This window comes from Lycorma delicatula, chromosome 2, assembly GCF_047948215.1.
Source record: "Lycorma delicatula isolate Av1 chromosome 2, ASM4794821v1, whole genome shotgun sequence".
NCBI classification, from domain to species: Eukaryota; Metazoa; Arthropoda; class Insecta; order Hemiptera; family Fulgoridae; genus Lycorma; species Lycorma delicatula.
This window is the reverse complement of record NC_134456.1, coordinates 143,077,940-143,101,672: the sequence shown is the minus strand read 5'-3', so window position 1 is coordinate 143,101,672 and position 23,733 is coordinate 143,077,940. Positions and strand designations below refer to the sequence as shown.

General features: G+C 31.5%; 1 protein-coding gene across 1 annotated transcript in view; it reads right to left on the bottom strand.

The window, feature by feature from the left end:
* The window catches only part of LOC142319287 (dynein axonemal heavy chain 7-like), a 187,489-nt gene that overhangs the window by 126,639 nt on the left and 37,117 nt on the right, over positions 1-23,733 (bottom strand). Inside the window, exons 12-19 of the mRNA XM_075356394.1 lie at positions 23,219-23,445; positions 21,304-21,502; positions 14,912-15,149; positions 12,684-12,799; positions 8,430-8,571; positions 7,065-7,201; positions 1,498-1,728; positions 851-1,016 (exon numbers count right to left, since the gene is read on the bottom strand). Coding sequence (XP_075212509.1) covers positions 851-1,016; positions 1,498-1,728; positions 7,065-7,201; positions 8,430-8,571; positions 12,684-12,799; positions 14,912-15,149; positions 21,304-21,502; positions 23,219-23,445 — 1,456 coding nt within the window. The remainder of the gene's footprint in view (positions 1-850; positions 1,017-1,497; positions 1,729-7,064; positions 7,202-8,429; positions 8,572-12,683; positions 12,800-14,911; positions 15,150-21,303; positions 21,503-23,218; positions 23,446-23,733) is intronic.

The following is a 23,733-nucleotide window of genomic DNA, read 5'->3' as shown; positions in this document are numbered from 1 at the left end:
AACACACCTACTCAGCAGCGTTTCCACTTCTGGAAACATTCCAGAAAATTTTTTTTCTTAAGGGTGTTAAGAACGCGCTCTGTTGCCTGAATGTGAATTGAATCAAATTGGTTCACTTTCAGTGAGAATTTCAAGTTAAGAAAGACGTATAAGTGGGTAGGTGCTAAAACTAAAGAACAGAGGATTGCAAAAGCATAGGAATTTGGAATTTGGCCACAAATTCCGTGACTGAGAACACATGATGAGCCGTCTGGTGTGTTGTGGTCAAGAACCCAATTCTTGTCTCTACCAGAATGCAGGGCTTTTCTTCAGCACATTTTCATGCAAACACTGAAGGACACTTAAATAGTATTCATCGTTAACTGTCTGCCACCTACGGGCAAATTCATAAAGCAGATACCCACAGAATCGAAGAAAATCACCTAACTGTCCCAATTTTCAAACAAAATTTGACAAACTTATTCCATTTTGTCATACATTTTGCGAAATCAATAACCCATCAAGAACCAAAAAACACAACCAGGATTCCCCTTCCTAAACCAACCAAAATATTGTGATCTTTTCAGGATGTTTCAAGGACAAAACAAGATTCCCCTTCCACAACTGCAGACAAACCTATTGAGCAATGGCAACACCTGTCTTAAAAACTTTCCAAATCACACCTCATATCACTCATAAAACTAAACAATGAATAACTAGTGAAAATCGATCACCATTTTAGGGTCTTGACCCTGAGACAAATGTACAATATTATCAAAGCAATATTATCCTCAAATAACTTCTTTCAATACGCTTTCTTTAAAAAAAATTTAATTTTAAAAATCACACTGAGTAATAATAAAATGCAAACCATAATCATAGTGATGTTGTGAGGATAATTGTTCAGAACAGAGTTTATAGGTAGCAACAATCTTTACAGCTAATGGACGGGCACTGATAAAACCACAAGAATAAAGAACTATCTCTGATATTAGAGCATAATCTGGTACCATCATAGCTACACTTCGGAATAATGCCTGAAAAAAAAAAATCAATTTGATTCTTTATGAACAAGTGAGGAAAAATAATTTCAACATTAATTCTAGACTTCTTCAAAAATAGAACTTTATTTTGTATTACTTCAATTATACTAACTTTTTTGCAATTTGGTTAATGGCTCACTGTCTTAGTCATTAGTCATAGTTATGACATGTTCAACTTTTTTTTAATCAAATCATCTTATTAAAAATTTAAGTTTATGAATTATTTATAAAACTTTATTAGAATAGCTCTAAATATCATTTTTGAGAAAACTTCTTTTATATTTAATTTTCTGCAAGTTTTTCAGAACTGCATTATATCAGAACTAACGTAAAATTAATATCAAAATTTATATTAACATATCAAAAAGTTACTTTCTGAATCTAAAATTACAAAGATGAACAAAGAATTTTGAAAATTTAGTAAAAATGCTAATGTAATGTAGATTAACCATATTATACAAATTTTTTTTATTACCTTGAGGTTATCAGGAAGTTCAGAACGACCAGCATATCCAGGGTTCATAGTTATGAACACAGCACAAGTAGGATCAAGATTTAATTCTGTACCTTCAAATAATAGTTTTGGATTGCCAGAATTAATTCCCCTCTGAATAGTAAGTATCTGCTGAGCAACAACAGATAATACCTCGAGATCAATTCGGTTGAATTCATCAAAACATGCCCATGCACCACATGATGCAAGTCCCTACATGAGAAATTAACACATGAAAGATAAGATTTTAAAAATATTATCAAAAAAAAAACTTATCAAATGAAATGGATCTTTGCATAACAATCTTTACATAAAATAAACATAAATGAATAAAAACATTCTAACACAAATTGATTGTAGAGCAATTAGTACACACATTGATACTCTTACTCATAAAAAAAGTCCTTTAAAACAGATTCAGCAGGGTTGTTAAGTTAGCAGCTAAATTCAAGTCTAGCAAAGAATTGCTATCATTAACAAATTATTTATTTATTAAATTTATTTTATTAAAAACTTTTACAATTATATTCAAGGATATAAATTATATCTCTTATCATTTGTTCAGCTAACAAGAAATATTTGTAAATGCCAGATTCACTTACAACAGTTCATCATGCCAAAATAAGATATATTACTACTGTTTTCATAAAAATTTAATTACAGCCTGTGTAAATGAGAATGTTGACCCCCAGCATTTTAGACAGGACATTTTTCTACTTAAATATCCAAAATAAAATTGAACCATACGCTTACACTTTTTTTTATATTTATTTTTATAGATCTTAGACAACCTTATAATTAACATTAGAGCTATATTTGATCAAATAGTTTTCAAACTCCATAAATTTCTTGACAGCATGTTTGTTACACCATGACTGCATCTATTGACAATTTAATCCATATATTTAGCCTATATCTTAACAAGAAAAACATTTACTGCAGACTGTCCATCTGCTTAATGAGAAATATTAAGTTGAAGTAAATAAGTACTTTACATGGAAGTTCCTAAACGACTCTCTGCAGAGTTAGTAATAACAAACTACTAAAGTCAATCAAGGACACTATAAATTGTTTGTCCCACCATGTTTACAATGAGCCCTATGATAAATTTGGCAGGCTATTCTTTATTATTTCGATCTGGTCAGATCAATAAGTTGTACTACTGCAAACAGCCCCTTGATATTCTTTCCCATTTTCTTTTTACGTTCGCACACTTGGGAAGACAATGCAGAAATTAAATAAGATACCTGTAAACTATATCATTACATAAAATAAGAGTATTTTATATTACAGTACAATATTCCATGCATTATAGGCACGTTACTTGTAACAATCTTGTTGTATTAGGTAATATTAAGCAACGACTCTTTATTTTTTAAACTCAAACTTATTTAAAACTGCCGTGTTTAATACTGACAAGCAAGTGTTATTTTCACACATTTAAGTAAATCGCAAAAGCTGTATTATTAGTTCTTTGTTTAAAAAGAAATAATTTTTAAATGTAAAAAGATATCTTTTAGAATCAATCCCTTCTTAAAACAAAAATATAACTTGAAAACAAAATTTGAAGTAAAAATCTGCATCCAAGTATTAGAATTAAGTACCATAACTTCCTATCCAAATTTCAATCTGGTTTCCTTCCTGCATTCCTTTCAAAATAAATTTAATTTAAAACTTACTGAATCAGTGCAGACATACTTCCTAGATAAAATATCTATATAAATCAAAATATGTTTAAATCACTTCCGTTAATAAACGCTATTTATTAATAATTTGTGATAAATTAAATGAATTCTAAAGTAAAATCAATGCATCCATCCATCAATCTGGGACAAATTTATTACTTCCTTGTACAAAATAAAGGAAGCATTGCGATTGCAATATTTGCAATATTGCAACAGACTTGACCAAAAATTTCCAAAAAAGCCCAAAATCAAAAAAATTTAGATTTTGGACTTTTCTTAACTGCAGTAATAAGCTATCATTGAGAGCTTTTCAATGATATATCATTAAGTGGTACTTATTTTCATTGGTTCCAGAGTTATAGCCAAATAATATTTTAATTAATGAAATATTTTGATCTTTCAAGGGGAAGACATATCGGTTTGAATTAGACTTTATTTTTTTATTTTTTTTAAATTTAAATATATTGATTTATTAATAATTAATTAAACTGTGATTGTAAAAAAACATTTACAATAAATAATATTTCAATAAAAACAATATCTAGGTGTTTACAAGCAAGTCATATGGTGTCCACATCAGATTTTTCAGAAATGGCATGCTATATACACCCCAAAGCTACATTTGCCAGTTCAGCAAATTGTGCATCTTTCCCATCTAATACTCACCATAATCCAAAATGAATCCAAGAGAATTATTATTGGATCCTAAGCAATATTATTCAGTTTTGTCTAAATTTTTTATTAGTTTAAAAATTATTAATTTTTAAATTAATTGAATATTGTTAACAGATTTTTTGCCAGTGTTGTGTAAATGCACCTTTTTCTAAAATAATTTTTTTATAAATTTCTAAATAATTTTCTTCACTTTTTACAATTTGGCCTTACTTTGTTAAGTTCTTTGATTACCCTAACATAAGTTATAATTGATTACATTTTTATTTTTTAAGTTTAACATTGAAACTTACTGAAATTTAACATTCCGTGTAACTGCTTCATTTTATAATATATTTGGATACCAGAGTGGTTATTATAAATAATATTATTATTTTAATTATATCTCTAGGTTTTGTTTTTTATTGTCAATTGAAAAAATAACTTGTTTTTAAAAATCATTATAAATAGCAGTCGTTAAAGATAATGGTGCGATGACCTTTGGTATAATGCGTGATGTCTCATGAGCTAAGCATACATCGTAATAGGTTATGTTAGAATACTCTCACAGAGTTGTGTTGCATTGTTTTGCTTATACATCGTTGTAGTTTTGTTTAGTCTAACATTTTATTGAATTGATACAGCGTTTCCCCTTTTGTTATTAAATTTTGATTACGTATTCGGTATTAATTTTATAATTCATAGAAATTTACTCAAGAAATATCTCAAACAATATTACATCGTCTTTAAGTATAGTGTTTATTTACTATGTACATGCATTAGTTTTACAAGAGTCGAGTTGATTTCATTATAATTTAAGTATTTTTTAAAATGTGGAATTTTGAAAAACCACTGACACTTGATGAATTGCAGTCCATTTTAGATGAAGATGAAGATCACAAGCAACTGCTATTGACGCAATTTTTTTTCGACCTAAAGTTGATGAACTTACACATGAAGAAGATTTTGATGACAATTTGCTAATCGAGACCCCTTCTACAGTAACAACTGATATAGCAGGTACGTTTGAGATTCATGTACAATCAGAAAAAGACATTGATGCTGAAATATCAAATTGCAAGGATAAAGCAAAAAAATCTAAAACTAAACCCAAAACAAACATTCCAAAATGGAAAAAAATTGAACCAATTTATAAAGAATTGCCAATTTCAGTAGAACATAGACAAATAGAAATTTTAGAAAATAAACTGGCAGTAAAATCACCCCTTGAAATATTTTTCCTTAATTTTGATAATGATTTGCTGAATATGATTTTAGAGTTCAGTATAAAATATGCACACGACAACAATCGGCATGATTTTTCTTTAAACAGTGCGTTACTAAAAAGACTTATTGCAATTTCGATACTGACTGGTTATCATACGTTACCTCAAACAGAAATGTATTGAAGTAAGGATGAAGATAAGGTTGTTGAAATAGTCAGAAATTCAATGAGCCGTAACACCTTTAGAGCAATAAAAAGGAATCTGCACCTTTCCGATAACAAATTGCTTGACAAGAACGATAAATTTGCAAAAATTCGGCCATTTTTTGATGAAATAAACAAACGTAATTTACAGTTTGGCGTTTTTTCTCATAATTTATCTATTGATGAAGAAATGGTGCCATATTTTGGTAGGCATTCAGCAAAAATGTTTATAAGGGGAAAACCAATCAGATTTGGATTCAAGCTTTGGTGTTTATGTAGTTCTGATGGGCATTTGTTCCAATTATACCATACGGAGGTGCTAAAAATGAAAACCCTGAATATGGTCTGGGGACACAAGTAGTACTCGATTTGTTAAATGTTGTACCCCATCCGAACGAGCATAGAATTTATTTTGACAATTTTTTTTCGACATATGATCTATTTAAATTACTCAATGAAAAAGGATATTTTGCTACCGGCACTGTCAGAGAAAATAGGCTTCCTAATTGCCCACTAAAGAGTTCAAAAGTATGGCAGAAGATGGATAGAGGTACATTCGATTTTGCATTTGATAAAAAAACTAGTTCTGCAGTAGCTAGATAGAATGATAATCCAGTGGTGACAGTTGCCAGTAATCACAATGGAATTTACCCATTAGCAAATACAAAAAGATATAGCAGAAAAGAAAGAAAAGATATAACTATTAGTCAGCCAATTACTATTAGTCAGCAATGGTAGCACATACACGAAATTCATGGGTGGCGTGGATTCTCATGACAATGGCATTGGAAACTATAGAATAAAAGTGCGTGGAAAAAAGTGGTGGTGGCCATTGTTTACTAATGATATCGATTCTGTTATAGTAAATTCATGAAAACTATATCGGCTTGTAAACCATGATAAAATCAGTCAAATTGACTTTAGGTCGTACCTTGTATTATTGTTGATCAAAAGTGAGGAAATAAAAATACCACAGTGCATCGCTGAAATTCAGGGAGATAATGTTCCTTCATCATTGGCAACCAAAGGTCGGCCTTCAAAAAATAGTTTGTTGGAAAATATTCGTTTGGACAAAGTAGGGCATGTTATTTCCGAACATGCAAACAAAGCTAGAAGACGATATAAGCTGTGCAAAAACCACACAATATTTTTGTGTATAAAATGTAAAGTCCACCTGCACTCAAAATGTTTCAAAGAATTCCATTCACCGCAAAGAAAATAAATCCACAATAAACTAAAAACAATTTAATGTAGTTTATTCATAGTTGTTTTTTTCTAGTATTATAGATAGTTCGGTTTCTTTTTATGTTTTTACAAAGTTACATTTTATATTATGCTTTTGGCCAAAGGTGCGTCAACGAACCATTTTATTACTAAGCCATTACTGAATTTTTTGTTGATATGAAAATATTTCTAGCTTTATATACTTACAAATAGATGAAATAAAGTAATTAATAAAAAAAGTAGTGTTTATTTAATTCTGGCAATTAATGGGTTAATTGAAAACTTCAAACAAACTGCTACATTAGATAAAAAATTTAGACAAAATGATGAATACACACATTTACAATTCTTGGTCATCTAAATTAAAAAAAAATCAGATAAATTTAATTAATAATTTGGTCACCAAGAATTTTAAGCATCACTTGGATTAAATAGAAAATACTCTAATTTACTAAAAAAATATGATAATTTGTGAGCAAGTACTTTATTCACCAATAAGCAATAAAAGAGAAATTATCAAAAATTTAATTGCAAACAAATGAACCTTTAGTAATACCAACCTTAAAAAATTTTCCCAAGGCAATGTAATCTAAACCATCAGAACAGTTAAACACAACACATTGCTTAGCCACAGCTTTAGCTAAATCCTTTGTTGTTTCTGTTTTACCAGTACCAGCAGGGCCTTCAGGTGCACCACCTAAACAATCACAAAATGAGTAGAATATTTGAAAAACAAACATACCCTACATTTTTTCAACATATAAAAAAAGAATTTTTCAACTTAAATTGCTAAATTGAACAAGGATCTCTCAAACTAACCACATAAAAGTCAGACTAACAATTGTTCATTTTTAAAATGTAGTTAACAATATAAGGGCAAAATAATTTAACTTCGAGAAATAATGATATTATGGATTTGAAAAATAACATATCTGACATTTCAACACCATAAGTATAATACTGGCATATGTCTATTTGAAGTTACATCACACTACTTACCATTCGTAACTGAGCAGACAGGAATGGAAAGTTACACAACTATCAGCTAAATTTACTGTAGGTGGGATGATCAGGAGACAAAGACCTTTCATCAGTAGTTAGAGAATAAGCAGCAGAAGTTAAGAACAGAACCAGGTTTGGCAACATAGTTAAAGAATTTATGAAGTTACAAAACTACATAGGTAAATATGTAATAGTCATAATAATCTAATACTAAATATCTGATATCATGTTCATAATGTACTAATACAAAGCTAGGAAAACATGTCTGATCAGTACTTATTTTTTCTCATTATCAACAAAATTAACAAATAAAAAAGTAATATCAGATGGAAAATAACCTAGGCACACAAGAAGCTAACTAACTAAACAATGTTCTACAGTAAATTTGTAGAATATAGCATCTACTTTACTATATTCAGTAATTATCTACCCTATATTTTTCAAAGTATGCTTAATATTGTCAATTTTATTAAAAATTTATTATACTTGCATATTTTATCATTATATTTATAAAATCACTATATTTATATTCATAAATATACAATATTTGGGTATTTTTAAATAACAATATTATAAATACTAATTACTTACTCATTGCTAAAAAAAGAGAAGCCAATTTATTCTTAAAAAATATAAATACCCTCCCCCTCCACCAAACCAGAACCGAAGTATTGTGTTTCTACACAACACAATAAACAGCATTTTATGCTTTCATTGATAATTTTAAGAAATTACCACATTAAAAATATTCCCAGCAATTTAAAATGTAATTAAAAAGTTTTCATCTACAGAAACAATTTTACTTAAATATTGTTTAAATGAATTTTTTTTAAATATAAATTTTATGCATATCTGTTTTTACATGTATACAAATGTGCTCAAATAGTTTTATCAATCTTTAGAATTGCGATTATTAAACAAACCAAGGTGTAGGTGGAGAGCACCAAATAACGTTCGATAGCATCTATCTGTAAGAGGTGTAATCACAAGGCGTGGTGAATTACCAAGATATTCATAACCATAATTTAATGATGAATTTATCATTCTTGTAATCATTACCTCTTTCTGTAAACAAAAAATGTCAAATGAAGTATAAAAATTTACATTAAGGATAGAAATGAAAAAAAAACTAAAAATTAAATAAACGTATTCAACAATTCCTATATACATACAAAGTTTTCAATCAATTATCTCAAATTGTTACACAAAATTAAAATATAAATCACTTAATTTTTCTTTTTTTTTTAATTTCTTTCTTGTAAATTAAATCTTTTACCACCTAATAAAGAATTGAAATGTATTGACAAAAATACATAAAGAATTTCTTAGAAGATTGACACAAAATTAAATACTTAAAATATTACACTTAAATCATCATAACAGAATTATGTGCTCCTTCAATTTTAATAGAACACAATGCATACCTTGATTAGAAAAAAAATGTGAGAATATATTTTTTTTAAATAAATAATTTATTTAATATTTATGGGTAGGGTAAATACATTATTCAGAGATGATAAAATAAATAGTTCCTCAAATTCAATATGTATTGAAGCTAGGACACAATTAACCCTTTCTAGGCAGATACCCATTTATGGGCTACCTGTACTTGAGCTGGAGGGTGGAAACCCATATACGAGTCCCTGAATGTGACCAGCTATTTGTCTTCACATAGTTACATATAAATTTCAAGAGATGGCAGGAGATATTCTTTCAATCATTTTGAAGTGGAAATTCCTGATACAACATGATTGGAAATCATTTTACTTCCATTATCAGATGAGTTCAATGATTGTACGTATGTAACAATGACGCATGCATTATTTTTTTCACGTTTTTCGCTGTTTTTTTAAGTAATTTGTTTACAAACTGTTCCTTCCAAAACTTCATTTTTGGCTTGTTTCATCTGAATTCAAAAAAAAGGGCAAATATTCAGAAGGAAATGAATAAAAATAGTAAAACCATATTTTATTATTCCATCCTACGTGCACTACTTCAAAATTGCCATTGTTATTACATTACCATCAATGTTACTATTATTATTCAGTGTCTTTTACATGAAAAGAGCTCAATGTAAAACATAACCAAAATCATCACCTATAGTTGCAAATTCTAGTGAGTGAGACTTGTGCCATTTTTGTGTAAACTTTGTCTCACGAGATAATTAAACAGTATTCCTTAACCAGATTAATGCAAAATGTCTTCCACCCACAGCCATAAAACATTGTCGCCCATGAAGGGTGGTGATGTTTTAAAAATATCAGAGAACAATCTTAAGGACTCACTAAGTTGAAATTAGTATTACAATATAAAAACCAATATATAGACTAGTTACAATACTACAGAAAAGTTAGTCACATTACAGAAAACTGTGATGAAAATAACTGTAAGTTGGCTGAGAAATTATTATTCAGTAATATCCAAAATCCAATCTGAAATAAAATTAATATTTCTCTAAACATAAAATTAATGTTTTTCTTTGGAGGGAATTGTGAGCAGGATAGATACATCACTGCCAGAAGTGGGCCATTTAAACAGTAATTTTGCTATTCAACACAGCAAGCAGTTCTGAGCTGGATGGTGGAGTGGGAGGCTTAATGTTCATTGTGTTAGAGAGGGGGAACCAGTTTGGTTAGCTCCTCCAGTCAGTTCTGTCATCAGTACAACCGTGAGAGAGCAAGAGTCCAACATCTGTTGCACAACGTATAATCATAAAGTTTTTAATTAATGAAGGAATTAAACCTGCAGAAATTTTAACTGATTTAAAGGTACACTTTGAGGATGCTACACTGTTCCACAACCACATGTATACATGGGCCAGGCAATTTAAGAGCGGGCAAGGAAGTGTAAAAAACAAAAGTCATGATTGATGCCCAAGGTCATGTCTCACATCTGATAACATCTGAGCCCTTCAAGAGCTTATGGAAGGTTATCACTGGTTCACTGTTGAAGAAATCTGTTCAGAAGTGGGTATCAGCTATGGGAGTGCTCAATCCATTATCACTGATCCTGGCTTTAGAAAAATTAGCGCTCGGTAGGTTCCAAGGTTGCTGACTGAAAATCAAAAACAGGTCAGGTTGGAGATCTGTGAGAGACTTCTGAATCAATTTTGGCATGGAGGAGACCAATTTTTTGAGATACATAATCACCACATGTGATGAAACAAGTCCATCATTACACTCCAGAGTCAAAAATGGCAAGTAAGGAGTAGCAAAGGAGGGATGAGGGCTGCCCAGTGAAGGCCAAAAAACCCATCTGCCAGCCAGAAAAGTTGTTTAACAATTTTTTTTTACTTAAGGGGAGTTTTACTCATTGATTTTCTCCACAATCAACAAACTGTGAATGCAGCTTACTATTGGCAGTTCCAAGCCACCTAGCAAAACAAAAAGACAGGGTACGGCCATCAGAGAAGTTACTCTTGTTCATGACAATGCCAGGCCGCACACAGCAATTTTGACAAGATAAATTGGAAAAAATCATTGGGAAACCATCTATCACCCTCCCTATAGTCCAGATTTATCCCTCTGTGACTATTTTTTTGTTTGTGACCTTGAAAAAATCACTTGGAGAGCGATTTGACAACAATGAAGACACCGAGGAACACATGCGCAATTGATTAACAACTCTTTCTCAAACCTTTTATAACAAGCAATATGCAAGCTTCCAAATTGTTGGCAGAAGTGTGTAGATCGTGCAGGAGACTACGTGGAGAAATGATGAAGGTATGAATTGTGTATATTATTTATCATAAATTTATTAAAAAGAATTACAGTTTATGTTTGATTCGCATATTATTTTTGTAAATTCACAGTTAGCAAGATTTACTAAAATATATTATATCTAGGAGGGCAAGTGTATTTTTAAAGACTGAAAGTGAGAAAGAGCAGGTAATCCTTGAATTGAATTGAAATCATAGAATTACCTGCTCTTTCTGTTGTTACAATTTCCAGTTTAATTAAATTCATATGTTATTCTGTAAGGTTCCTTAAAATAACATGCAAATGAAACCAATATAAGCATAAATAATAATTTACTCTTACCATGAAAAAAAAACTAAAAAAATTTTATGTAAAACAATATATGTCATTTTAAAATATATATAATAAAAGAGCACTTTCACTTTTGAACTTACCAGAATGTAATATTATTAACATCTGCATTAAATGCTTATTTTACCATAGTTAAAAATTAATTTTTTAGATAGAAAATATTAGAATGACCATTACCTAACAAGTAAATTAATTTATAAAAACAATGTTGACCAAAACTATCAATGAACGATCTCACGTCAAAAGTTGTAATTTTTCAGTCAATCTGTATTTTTTTTTGGGCTCAATTATTACGTTTTACACATTCATAATAAATCTTAATACTAGACACTGGTCACTCCCTTACTTTGTGAGCACTTTCATGGTGACCACCTTGAAAATGCTCAAGGAAAACATGAATTCAATTCAGAGTTAATAAATTGAATTCAGTTTAATAAATTACATCCTATCTCAACAGAACATAATTTTTTTTTAATTAACTTGGTGCTTATTTTTTTGTTCTTTAGTACTATCACAAAGATTTCTGTTTCCACATAACTTGTTCTTATGAAGTTTTAAAAACTATTTTAAATACTAAATATTATAATTATAATAGTATAATTATAATCTTAGTCAATTATATAAAATAACGATAGAAAATTTATTACAAGAATACATAATTATAATTAAATTAAAAAATACTGAGTTCAAATCTAATAACACTATGAAGATAAGACAAATAAATCTGTTTCCAGCATATAAATATGTCAAATATAATTCCAGCAATTTTTCTGTTTGAACAATTCCTGGAATTTTTTTTACATCTGTGACTGAGATATGTTTACCAGACCTCCCTAACTTATATTTTAAATTATGTTTTTCATTAAATTCATAAAACATCTTTCAATGAAGCAGGGATTTCTGCAAAAGTACCAACCAAGTGTAGTTCAGAAATTAATTAAGAAATTAGTTTCCCTAAAAACTTTGTTTATAAATACAGTTAAACTGCTTTCAAATAGAAAAATCACACAGGAACAGCATAAAGTAATTATGTCATACTGTATTGGTTTACCAATTCTAATATGACAGTCATTCAATAATAGTCACACAACATTAAATACTATCAACTACTGTATATAACAATCTGACCTCCCAGTAGTAACGTAATTGACAAAGCCACTGAAAATCATCCTCTTTTGAGACTTCCTTTGCAACTAATCCTGCAACAACATCCCTTGCATGGACATCCAGGACTACCAGAGCACCTTAAAAAAAAATCAATGTTGATTGTTTAATACAACGGATTAATTTAATTTATATTAAATAAATTTTAATAAAAAATTATTTTAAAACTGAGAAACCATCAAAAGTTAATACTACCAAATATGTAAAATTATTAACAGAAATATCTTTCCCTGCTGTAAGATTTTTTTTTTAATGATATTCAACAATAAATTTTCAGTTTGTCCTTCCTTTCTGGCACTATTCTGTTTCTTCCTTGGAAGCAGAACAGTAAACTATATCATGAGCCAAATGTCACTGTCCAAAACCCTCATTCATAAAAAAAAAAATCAAATCTTGTTAGAATGAGCTCTGAACCTTGACAAGTCTATTTTTATTACATACTTAATTAATGCCTACGCTCTTTTATTTTCTAATATATCCTGAATTAAATGCATATGTTTTCAGAATCCATCTTAATCTACAAACAACTCCACTCCTAAGAAATCACATATTTCCATAAATGCAAATTTATGAATACTCTTTCATTTATCATCATCATATTCTCTTGTTGGCAGGTTCCTGGCAACCATTGTTACCTCAATCTGTTTCTGTCCTGTGCTTTTCTTTTTATCTAATCATAACCTTCACTATCCTTTAGTCATTTATTATCTTCACTCTTCCTTCCTCTTCTTTTTTTCACCTTCAACAGAGCCTTCAAGAGAACTGTATTTATTATTCCTTTTCCCCTAATTTTATGCCCAATCTAGTTTCCTTTTTACATCTTATCATACGCCTACCCATTTCATCTTCTCTACCTTCCTGCAGACCCATCTCAAAAGCCTGAATCCTATCTTTATCCTTTTTTCTCATTGTCCATTTCTTTTGTCCATTTTTCACTAACGTACAAAAGGATACTACAAACGTAGCATTTTACCAATCTCTTACTCAAGTTCAAATCCATGTTGCTGCAGAGAAGGATTTTCTTTCTAAAAAGGACTTCCTTTGTCCACAACACCATCGTAAAAACTATCTTTTAGATGACAGTGCACCCCCTATATCTGCCATCAGTTCAGAGAGGGCCTTCATAATAATTTACCTCCACAAGCCTGGTAAACTTCTCTCCTTGTCCACCCAGACACCCAAACATGTCACCTGCTTGACTGGCTCCATCACAACCCAACCGACATTAATTTGTATGTGACTGAGTTTCCTTCTCCTAGCAAGGACTAGGAGAAGGAAAATTTATTTTCAATAAATTTCTCAGCTGGGAGGCTCAATCCCTGGCCTTCAAGTCACTCCTTCGGCATTTCTATGGCTCTATTAATCATCTTCTTGAGTCACTGGACCTCCTTATCCACCACAACCAACTCCAAATCATTGGTAAAGCTGATCATGTGGCGCTAGTTGCCTGTAGACTTTATCCTCCACCAACCCAAAGAGAATGGATAGTTATAGACAATATTCCATAATAATGGCCAGAGCAAGGAACCTTAATCAAATTTAGAATTTGATATTAGGTAACGAATGCAATGTATGATTTAAGAAATTGATTTTTGCCGAGTGTTCTGGTGAAATTAAATTCCACATTCCATTTGTAACTCCTACTATCCACTATATTCTACTATCTGCCGCTGATGCTAGGATTTTCCTTTGGGACAAGTAGTCCTGTATTGAAATTGCTATAATGTATTGTAAATAAGAAAAAACAAAAATTTGTAAACGTAACTTCAGCAAACATTATAAGATTTGGTTATTAACAAAATGAATTTTGTTTACATGCTACAGCTCATGGAACAAGTGATGAAAATGGCTTCTTTTTTCAAGAAAAAAAAAATTGATATATATTATTTGGCCACTTACAAGGTGGTAGTTATACACAAAATATCATCAAAATCAAAAAATAGTGATGTACTGATCATTTGTTGAATTAAAATAGAATAACCTGTCTATTAGTATGAGCTGGGCATTGAGTGAGCGAGTCAGTGAGGACAAATTGTTTTATATACATAGTATGTACCATATATTATAATATAATATAATGTACAAGAGAGAAATAATACAAAAATAGAATTGACAACTGATATTAGAATATTGAAATAATTGAAATTAATATTACTGAATCAATTTTAAGCATGAACAAACATGTAACTTACCTAGTGTAATTCTTGTTTGCAGTGAAAGCTTTCCTCGTACAAGCAAAATAATATCATCAATCTGAGCGTTGCATTTTTCAAGGTAATTAGGTAAACCAACATCTTTTTGGGGAATTGCTTCATGTACTTCACTTGTCCAGTAAGTGCTGGAAACACAGAGAACTGTTTGACCAGGCCAATCCATAACCCACAAATATCTCTCCTTAGTAGGATATGCCAACATTGCATCTAAGACCATCTGCAATTTGAGAATAAATTCACCCCATATGCAATAATTAGTTATACACAAGGTTACGGTAAGTAGAGCAGTAATATATGTACAATCATAAAAAATAAATGTTATATTATTCAATTATACAGAAGAACTACTCGCTTTCAAGTATTACTTACAGTAGAATATATTCCGAAAGGGTAAATTTTGAAGTTTTTTGGTGTTTAATACACTTAATATGTGCACGATTTGTTGCCCTGCACACATCCAGACAGTAACCCAGCTCTTTCCATGTACTCACTGGCATGTTAGGGGTAGAGGATCTGCCACAATAATACTCTCTCATAGGTGGGTTGGTGACACAGATTTTCTCCACATAAACAATGTTTTTCATATGCCCAACAAGAAAAGAAATCTAGTGGGGTCATGTCCCCACTAGATTTAAAATTAATCCTTTTTCTTCATCAATATTGCCAATTTGCATAAAGTTGGAACATATCACAGAAAATAATGCCACTAACTGTGCTTTCTACAAAAATGAACAGACCCAAAATACAGTCACTCATCAATGGTCCTCACCATCCTCATTTTCATCAGTGTTTCCAATTTTCAACTCCATTTTTCAATTCAAATTTTTTCACTTTGTAATAGTTGATTTGAAGTAAAATTTGTATTTTATATGCACATAGTCTAAACCTCTTATGCAACAACTTTGTACATGGTAGATTTAGGTATTCCTAACTCTACACTGCACTTTGCTAATGACTTTTCCAAGTTACACGTACAAGATCCTCAGTTTCGTTCCACATGTTCAGATACAGATGGCATGCCTGGTGATTTCCCTTTTATGAGAAGTCACTGCCTGTTTCCTTAAACTGATTAAACCACTGGAGTATGTTTATTTGCTAACGTGCATGCCAGTTAAGCATGCCCGCCACATCAACATTGATAATTATGCTGAACTATGATAACCAATCTTGTTTCGATAAAACCATATCACACACTGAGCTTTCTGCTACGGTTGTAGTTAAGAGTAAGACAGCCGACCAGATAAACAGTGAAGGTCACATAGTGGTGCCAACCGCAATAAATATTTGCAGTGAAAACATTAATATTACAAATGTAAATATAAAAACTGGATTTTTTAACAGATTTAACAGATTCTGTTACATCATTATGATTATTTGGAATCAAGGAGTTACTTTATAAATACCACAAATAACAATAAGTGCATGGGTAGCTGCTAGCTAATACCCAGCAAAACTGACAACATATAGTTATATGGTAGCAGTAAGTAGCCACCATGGCAACTTTTATAAAAATACAACAAAATTATAAAAAAATTAAATATATTCTGAAAGAACAGCGTTAACCATTTATTTTCACATATCTTTTATTAATTTTTTTTAAAATTATGTCACTCATATGCCAACCTTCACTATCTATACAGGTTTTTAGCCTCTCCTTGAAATTCTGCATTACTTTTCTCATTGGTATTTTTTCATTGGTATTGTATTGGTTTTTGTTGATAGATAGCAGCTTTTAAATGATCCAAGGGTCCTTGGGTTGTTCAAAGATTCATCTTTAATGTCTCCCACAGAAAAAAAATCATGCTGCAAGATCAGGTGACCGTGCAAGCCATGGGATGCCTCCTCATTGTGAATTAAGACATACACCAATATTTTCAGGTGTTTGAACGCTTCATGGCCTACCTGGTAGTTTCTTTTTCAAAGCTGAACCATAGCTCTAAAATTGGACATCCATAACTGAATCTTCTTATCAGTTATCACATGGTGTGTCGACCTAGCTTTAAAAGTATGAAAAATAATTGCTGTGTATTGATAACAGAATCACCATTTTTAAAATACATTTCATTTCAATAATGAAAGTGCGATGCTCACCACTCCACTCCTTGGTTGTACCTGAAATGGCAAGACATCTGCCACAAAATTGTGTGTCAACACCACATCTCTACTATTAGCGCTCAAACAGCAGCGACAGAAATCAGGAAGTTATTTCTGCCAAACCCTGTATAATTACTAATTAATGTGGTAGAAAATCTAGTATAAGAGCTAACTCAGTTTTAATTCAATTATGACCATTTGTCAATTTTTCCATCCACCTCAACATCCATTACAAGCAATTTCTAAAAACAAGAGAATCTTGAAATCAAAAAATAAAGATAATAACAAAATTAATAATTAATAATTAAATTGTATTAATAAAAAGTTGAATTAATTAAAACTGTTACTAAGAATCAAGATTTTATAATTACAAATACCAAGTAAATGTTAAAGAAAATTTTGAGAAACAGTATGGTATGCCTATTAACAATGTTAATACACACACCAATGTTAATCTGAAACACACCAATAAATTCACACCAAAAGTGGCTCACTTCAATGTTCAAAACATTAAAATATATGTACTTGTTATTATAATACAAAGTCACACTGAAGCATGGGCACAGTAAATATGGTCATATAATTTGCTTAACATTCATTGGATGAATATTAAGCTAAGGATACCATTCTTAAGCTTAATGTTAAATTTTTTGAGTAAGAAATGGAGAAGTTCCTATGTACTTAATGAAACATACCACATTTATCAAAGATGTTAGTAGTTATTCTTTAAGGATTAAAACAGATTTGAGATTGAAAGAACAAAAAAGTAGCAACACAGATCATTATGTTACAATGGGTTTAAATTATTTAATGGTATGCCAAGAAAAGTAAAAGGTGAAGTTAGTATAGTAAAATTTAGACAAGCATGTAGTAAAATCATGTGAGAATGAACATAGAATAATTATGTTATATGCAAACTGGGAATTGAATTAATTCTTGTTAATTTGATAAATTATTAGATTAGAGTTTATTAGATACTGATAATTTATGGAGATAAGGTTTAATGTTTAAGGTTTGTCTGTGACATTATATAAGCATATTATGTAAAAAAAAAAACTGAAATATTTAATAAAGCGTCAATCAATCATTAAGATCTAAATAAGTTTTTTTTTGTTACAGAAGGGGAAATCTCCAACAGGCACCATCCACCCTCACAGATCGTATTGTAGGCTCTCACCAACTAAAACCCTAACTCCCCTATGACATGCAAAGACAGGACCCACTGCAAGCATAACACAGTCTCTGGTGGGAATTGCAGGATTGCCTGTCAGAAAGGGGGATGGCAAATCTGAAAAAAAAAAAAATTTAATTTAACCTAATCTGGCCTAATCTAATCACCAAAGCAGATGGATGAACCCCCACCACCACAGACTTGCCCCCATCCTATTCTCCAGCCCCTTCCACGCAATGATGCTCCTGACATCTCTGAGACCGCATTCCACTTCTTGGCAATAGTGAGCATGACTGATTATGTTGTACAAGTCTAGTACCACATACTATACCCTTGGATCCATCCACCTATTGCATGTGAAAATCCCATCCTCGACATTAATGGCACCACAATATGAGCACAAGTTATCTTTGCTGTGCCCCTAGTGTACAGAAATGACCTGAACAGTTGCTGTCAGTTGCAACTGAATAAGGAAATAGTTCAACTAACCACATAATTATAATTTAACTATGTAACCTGCATGACCATCTGGATTGCCATCTTCTAGGAATTCTAGAAGAACACCTTAAGACGAGCCCTATCCTCTACCCGGTAATTGTCTTCCCTGAATCATGGCAAGTCTATTGGTGGCATACTGGCGATAATGAACACCACCTTAGAGGAGACAATCCTGCAGCCCAAGCACACTTACAAAGACATCCTTCTCTGGACCCGCTCAAGGATCAGTCTGTTAGGTTATGTGTAAGGGCTCTTAATCGAGCAGGTGGCTTGTATAGCAGTATAGAGTTCCTGACACTACTACATGAACAGTCTTGAGGATCTTGGCTCGTTCATTTTGCTAAGAAACCTGCTTCAACACAGCAACTGTTTTCCCTGCTTTAACCATAGTTTCAATTGTATGTCTTCTTAAGGAATGCATTCTGTTCAGCCATACCTTAACACGTTTGCAACGGCTACCAAAATACATAGGTTTTTTATTTGCCATAGTTATTTACACACATACTTAGAAAAATTTGAAAACTTTCTTTTTAATTTTTTAGTTTATACTTGACATACATGAAACAAACAATTTCAAAGAAATAACACTCCAATCACGTGTTTTTTTTTACTTTTTTTGCATGTACCCTGTCAGGTGTATGACGCGCCTTTGTTATGATATAATTCCTGGGCATCGTGCTCCCGCAAGGGTACACAAGCTCTCTTATTCCTCTGAGCCTGTCACTAGAAATGCCACTAGCTGTGCAGACACCTGAATATAATATTACCTGAAAAATTATATATACCTACATAATAATATATATTTACCTGAATAAAATAGTTATTTTTAAACTTGTAATATATAGTTCTTTTCATGGCACTTCTAATGAATTATATATGAATATACATATGAATTATTATAAGAGTTATATGATTTTAAACACCTACAATATAGCCAGATTAAAAACAAATGCTATAAGAAACCTGTGAAAATATGTACACTGTTGGGCATATGACGCACTTTACTAATGAACAGAATCCACCCCTACAGGTACAATACAACATTTAAAAAAGAACTCTTGTACCCTTATGGGCGCATGACATCGCAAATGTGTTAAGATACTTTTCCTAAGTACTGGAAAGCACAGAGAGTGGAAATCACCTTCTTGCACTCAGAAAGTAATGTGCCCCAGTCTCTGCCTTCCAGCCATGGCCTTCTGGAGCAGCATACCACAATCAAATATAAACATGGTCCTGCCATTAACGCCATATTTGACGATTGCCCTCTGGCAGATAAAACTGAAGCAACCTTCTTAAATAGGTGTCTACTCCCTTACTTACAAGTGGATAAGATTGTTGACCATAATAGACTGCTGAAGGCATTCTTGATATAAAAAAAAATGAGCACCGGGATGTTCCTTCAATGACTCAATCCAGCAACTCCACTGTCAACTGTATTCATTACCCTGTTGATGGTATCAACAAGATGGTTGTCTGAAAACCAGACAGCATTAGAACTACATTTCTAGTAACGTTGTCAGCAAGCTGCACCACCAGCATCTTCTCAAACAGCTTCATGAAATTTATTGATCAAACAAAGAGGTTGATAGGCAGAAGGGTCATTGACAGGGCGTCCTAACTTTCTGATCAGCATTAACCATGACAACTTCTAATCCTCCAGCATTGCTCTTTGATCAGGATGTTTGAATTCATTTAAGACCTTGAATGAGGGTGCATCAACCACAATCATGACCACCTCAACCAGAAGACCATTAGGCCCAGGACTTTTTCTGGTCTTTATCCTCCATTTGGTAGCAGCAAGCAACTCCTTCAAGGAGAACCAAGGGAAGTCATCAACAACAATCACCTTCCTTCTAGTGTTACCACCTTCTGGGAAGAGCGCAGCTGCACAACTTTGCAGCTAGCCATCAGTAAGGACCAGCAGCCACTGACAATTTCTTTGCGACAATCAGGTAGCCATGAGCCCAAACATCTCCATCAATCTCCCTACACAGCTGCCTCAAAACAGTTCCTCTTGCGCTTCATGATTGCCAACTTATACTCCTTCTGCAGTTTATGTCCATCCCACAGTTATGTCTCTGAAACCACTGTCAAGCTTACTAGCAAGCCTTTCTCAATATGGCAAATTTAGCCAACCACCAGACCAGCTTGACCTGGGTTGATCTCCTGACTAAAAGTCCTGTTGTCTCACAAACCTTCGTGACTGCCTTTACAAGGAAATCCAGCTTTGTCTCATACTTATTAACCTGCCTGCAATTAGTTCCCAGAATTTAATACAACCATCTAAGGATTCCATCACTCGGTGGCAGATAGCATCCACCTCAAACAAGACAATGCGGTCATGGGCATCCATCAAAAGTCCATCCTCTTGGTACGGTCAGCATTGACAGAGTAAAATCAATCCATGCACAACCAAAATACATTTTAATTTTTTAAATTCATTAAGTATGCTGGAATGCCTATTACAAAATATTAAACTAACTACTCCTAATAGATTATTATTCTCTTTTGATTTTAGTAAATAAAAAAACAAAAAAAAAAACAGTTAAAAATAAAATTCCTCATCTGTACTTTGAATTCTAAATAAACAACAAAATTCCATACAAACCTTATGCACACTTTTTTTCATAGCTTTTTCAAGTTGTTCGAGCCATTTTTCAACCTGACCTCTGGCTAACTGCGTTGAAATTATGTTAACAAGCTGTACAACTTCTCCTTCACTTGATTTCATGGCTGTTACATCCATTTCCTCAGTGAAATTCAATTTTGCTATGCCTTCAAAACACTTTTTCAAATGTGGCTGCACACTACAATGGCAAAAACCACAAAAAAATGAATACACAATTTTTTTAAATCAATATAAAATACTACCAACTTAAATAGCATCACCAAGAAATACACAATAGCAGAAAATTAAAGAATTAACCTGTTGAAAACTACATTATAAGTAAGCAAATATATGAAAATGCAAGCTAACATGATGCCACTTACTGAATTAACAGTTAAGCCTTGTGTAACTTCATTCATATTGCAATTTATGCATGCAATTTCTTAATACTTTTATAATTTTTATAAGTAAAATAACTGATAGTATGTTTTAATTTCACTTATGTTTATGCAATTCAATTTGAAATTACAATGATGCACTCACTAAAAGATACGGTTGAAGGAATATTTCTATATTTATCTTAATTCATACAAGAAATGAATGTGTAAAATATTTTACAGAACTTAAAACTTTTAAATTGTATGAAGGGGACTACTTTAATAATAGTTTTCCATCAACTAAACTGGATAATAAAATTCATTCCCAACCACTGAATTTTAAATGATAGAACAACATAATTTACCTTTTTTAATATGCAATGCAGAATAATAACCACTCTCTCTACAGAGCAGGAGAACCTGACTATTTTCACTAGATAAATTTCATGTGATATTATGTACACCACACATCCAGAATTCCAGAATAGTAGTTATTACTAGGTGTAGTAGTTACTCAGGTTAGTAACTTGTTTCAGCTGTTTCTCACACACATTGTCTTTACATGAGACACTGTGTATTCTTGTCTTGTCATACAGTTAGTTATAGATCCTCTTTTGAACAGTTTGCATTAAGGTAAAGCTCTTTAGAATGGCGAGTGTAGAAGAGTTCAAAATTTAAACAATAGCTGCAGGGGAAATCTGTAATAATCTTAGTAAAGATTATTTACAAACATCCATACATTTTATAGATGCTTCAAACACTATTTTAAAACCCTAGTAGCAAACTTGGGAAAAAAACCTACTGTCATACCTTCAAGATTAATCGCTTAATTAATGAAAATACTAAAAACTAAAACTATTTTTAAGAACAGTCACTGTAATTAAGGGAAAATAAATATATTAAGTTGAAAAGTTTGGAGAAACTATTAAAACAATAAAAAATCCTGTTTTGCGAAGTCCCTGGCGGTGCGGCTTCTAGTAATGAAGAGAATAAGGTGTTATTTTAGTTGCTTACAGGATCATTCTGTTAACACTTTTCTTCAAGTGTATTTCTTTCTATTTCTTCTGTGCCTTTATAACTAAGAAATTTAGCAAAACAAACAAAAATGCAAAATCAAGAAAAATGAAAATTAACTACCCTTTCAGATCATAAGATTACTGTTTGTAGCTTTGCAATATATATCAAAAATGTTACTGCTGCTGTTGCAATATTTTACCAATGCATACAATGTGACCTTTATCACATGATGTTGGGGTCACCTCAAATTTGGGTAATCTGCTGACAAATTACCATCCTTAAAAATCACTTAAACCATTCAACAATGCAAACATGGTTGATGCATCACAAACTTTTATTACGATTCCATTTCTCTACACACATTTTGAAATTTTAGCCATAATTTAACTCTGATTTTGCGCTATAACATACATTGCTGTTTGACTATCCAGGGCTGATATTTTAAAAAGTAATTTAATCATGTTAACATTAAAGAAATACTTTATTTCTAATAAAAACAAGAAAAACATTAAGGAGGCTACCGTGTTGGGTCCTTGGTTTCCGAAAGTATTTCTAATAATTCATCATTAGAAAGGAAAAAGAACCTGGGGAAGAACAATCTCTTCTTTTCTAAATAATCATTAAGGCCACGCTGTATCATTTCAAGAAGGTTATTGCACTTCTTCAACCTTTCCAACATCTTATCAATTTCAATAACAGCTAGGACATGAGTATCATTAATAACAGACTTCATAATATCTTTCCATACCTAAGTTAAGAAAAAAGAAGAGCAAAAACCACAATCAGTCTTATATAAATTAATAAAAAAAGTGATTAATGTAATGTAATAAAATAATAAAATTATTAGTGTAATTAGTAAATATTTACACATAATGAAATATACATAATACAATCAGATTCATAAATTATACAAGAATATAGTACACTTAGAAATCTTTTTGTTCCAAGAAATAATAAATCCTCTGGATTTTTTCTGTAGACTTTCCAAAAAATTCTTAGTAATTTCCCCAAATCCACAACATACTAATTAATTAAT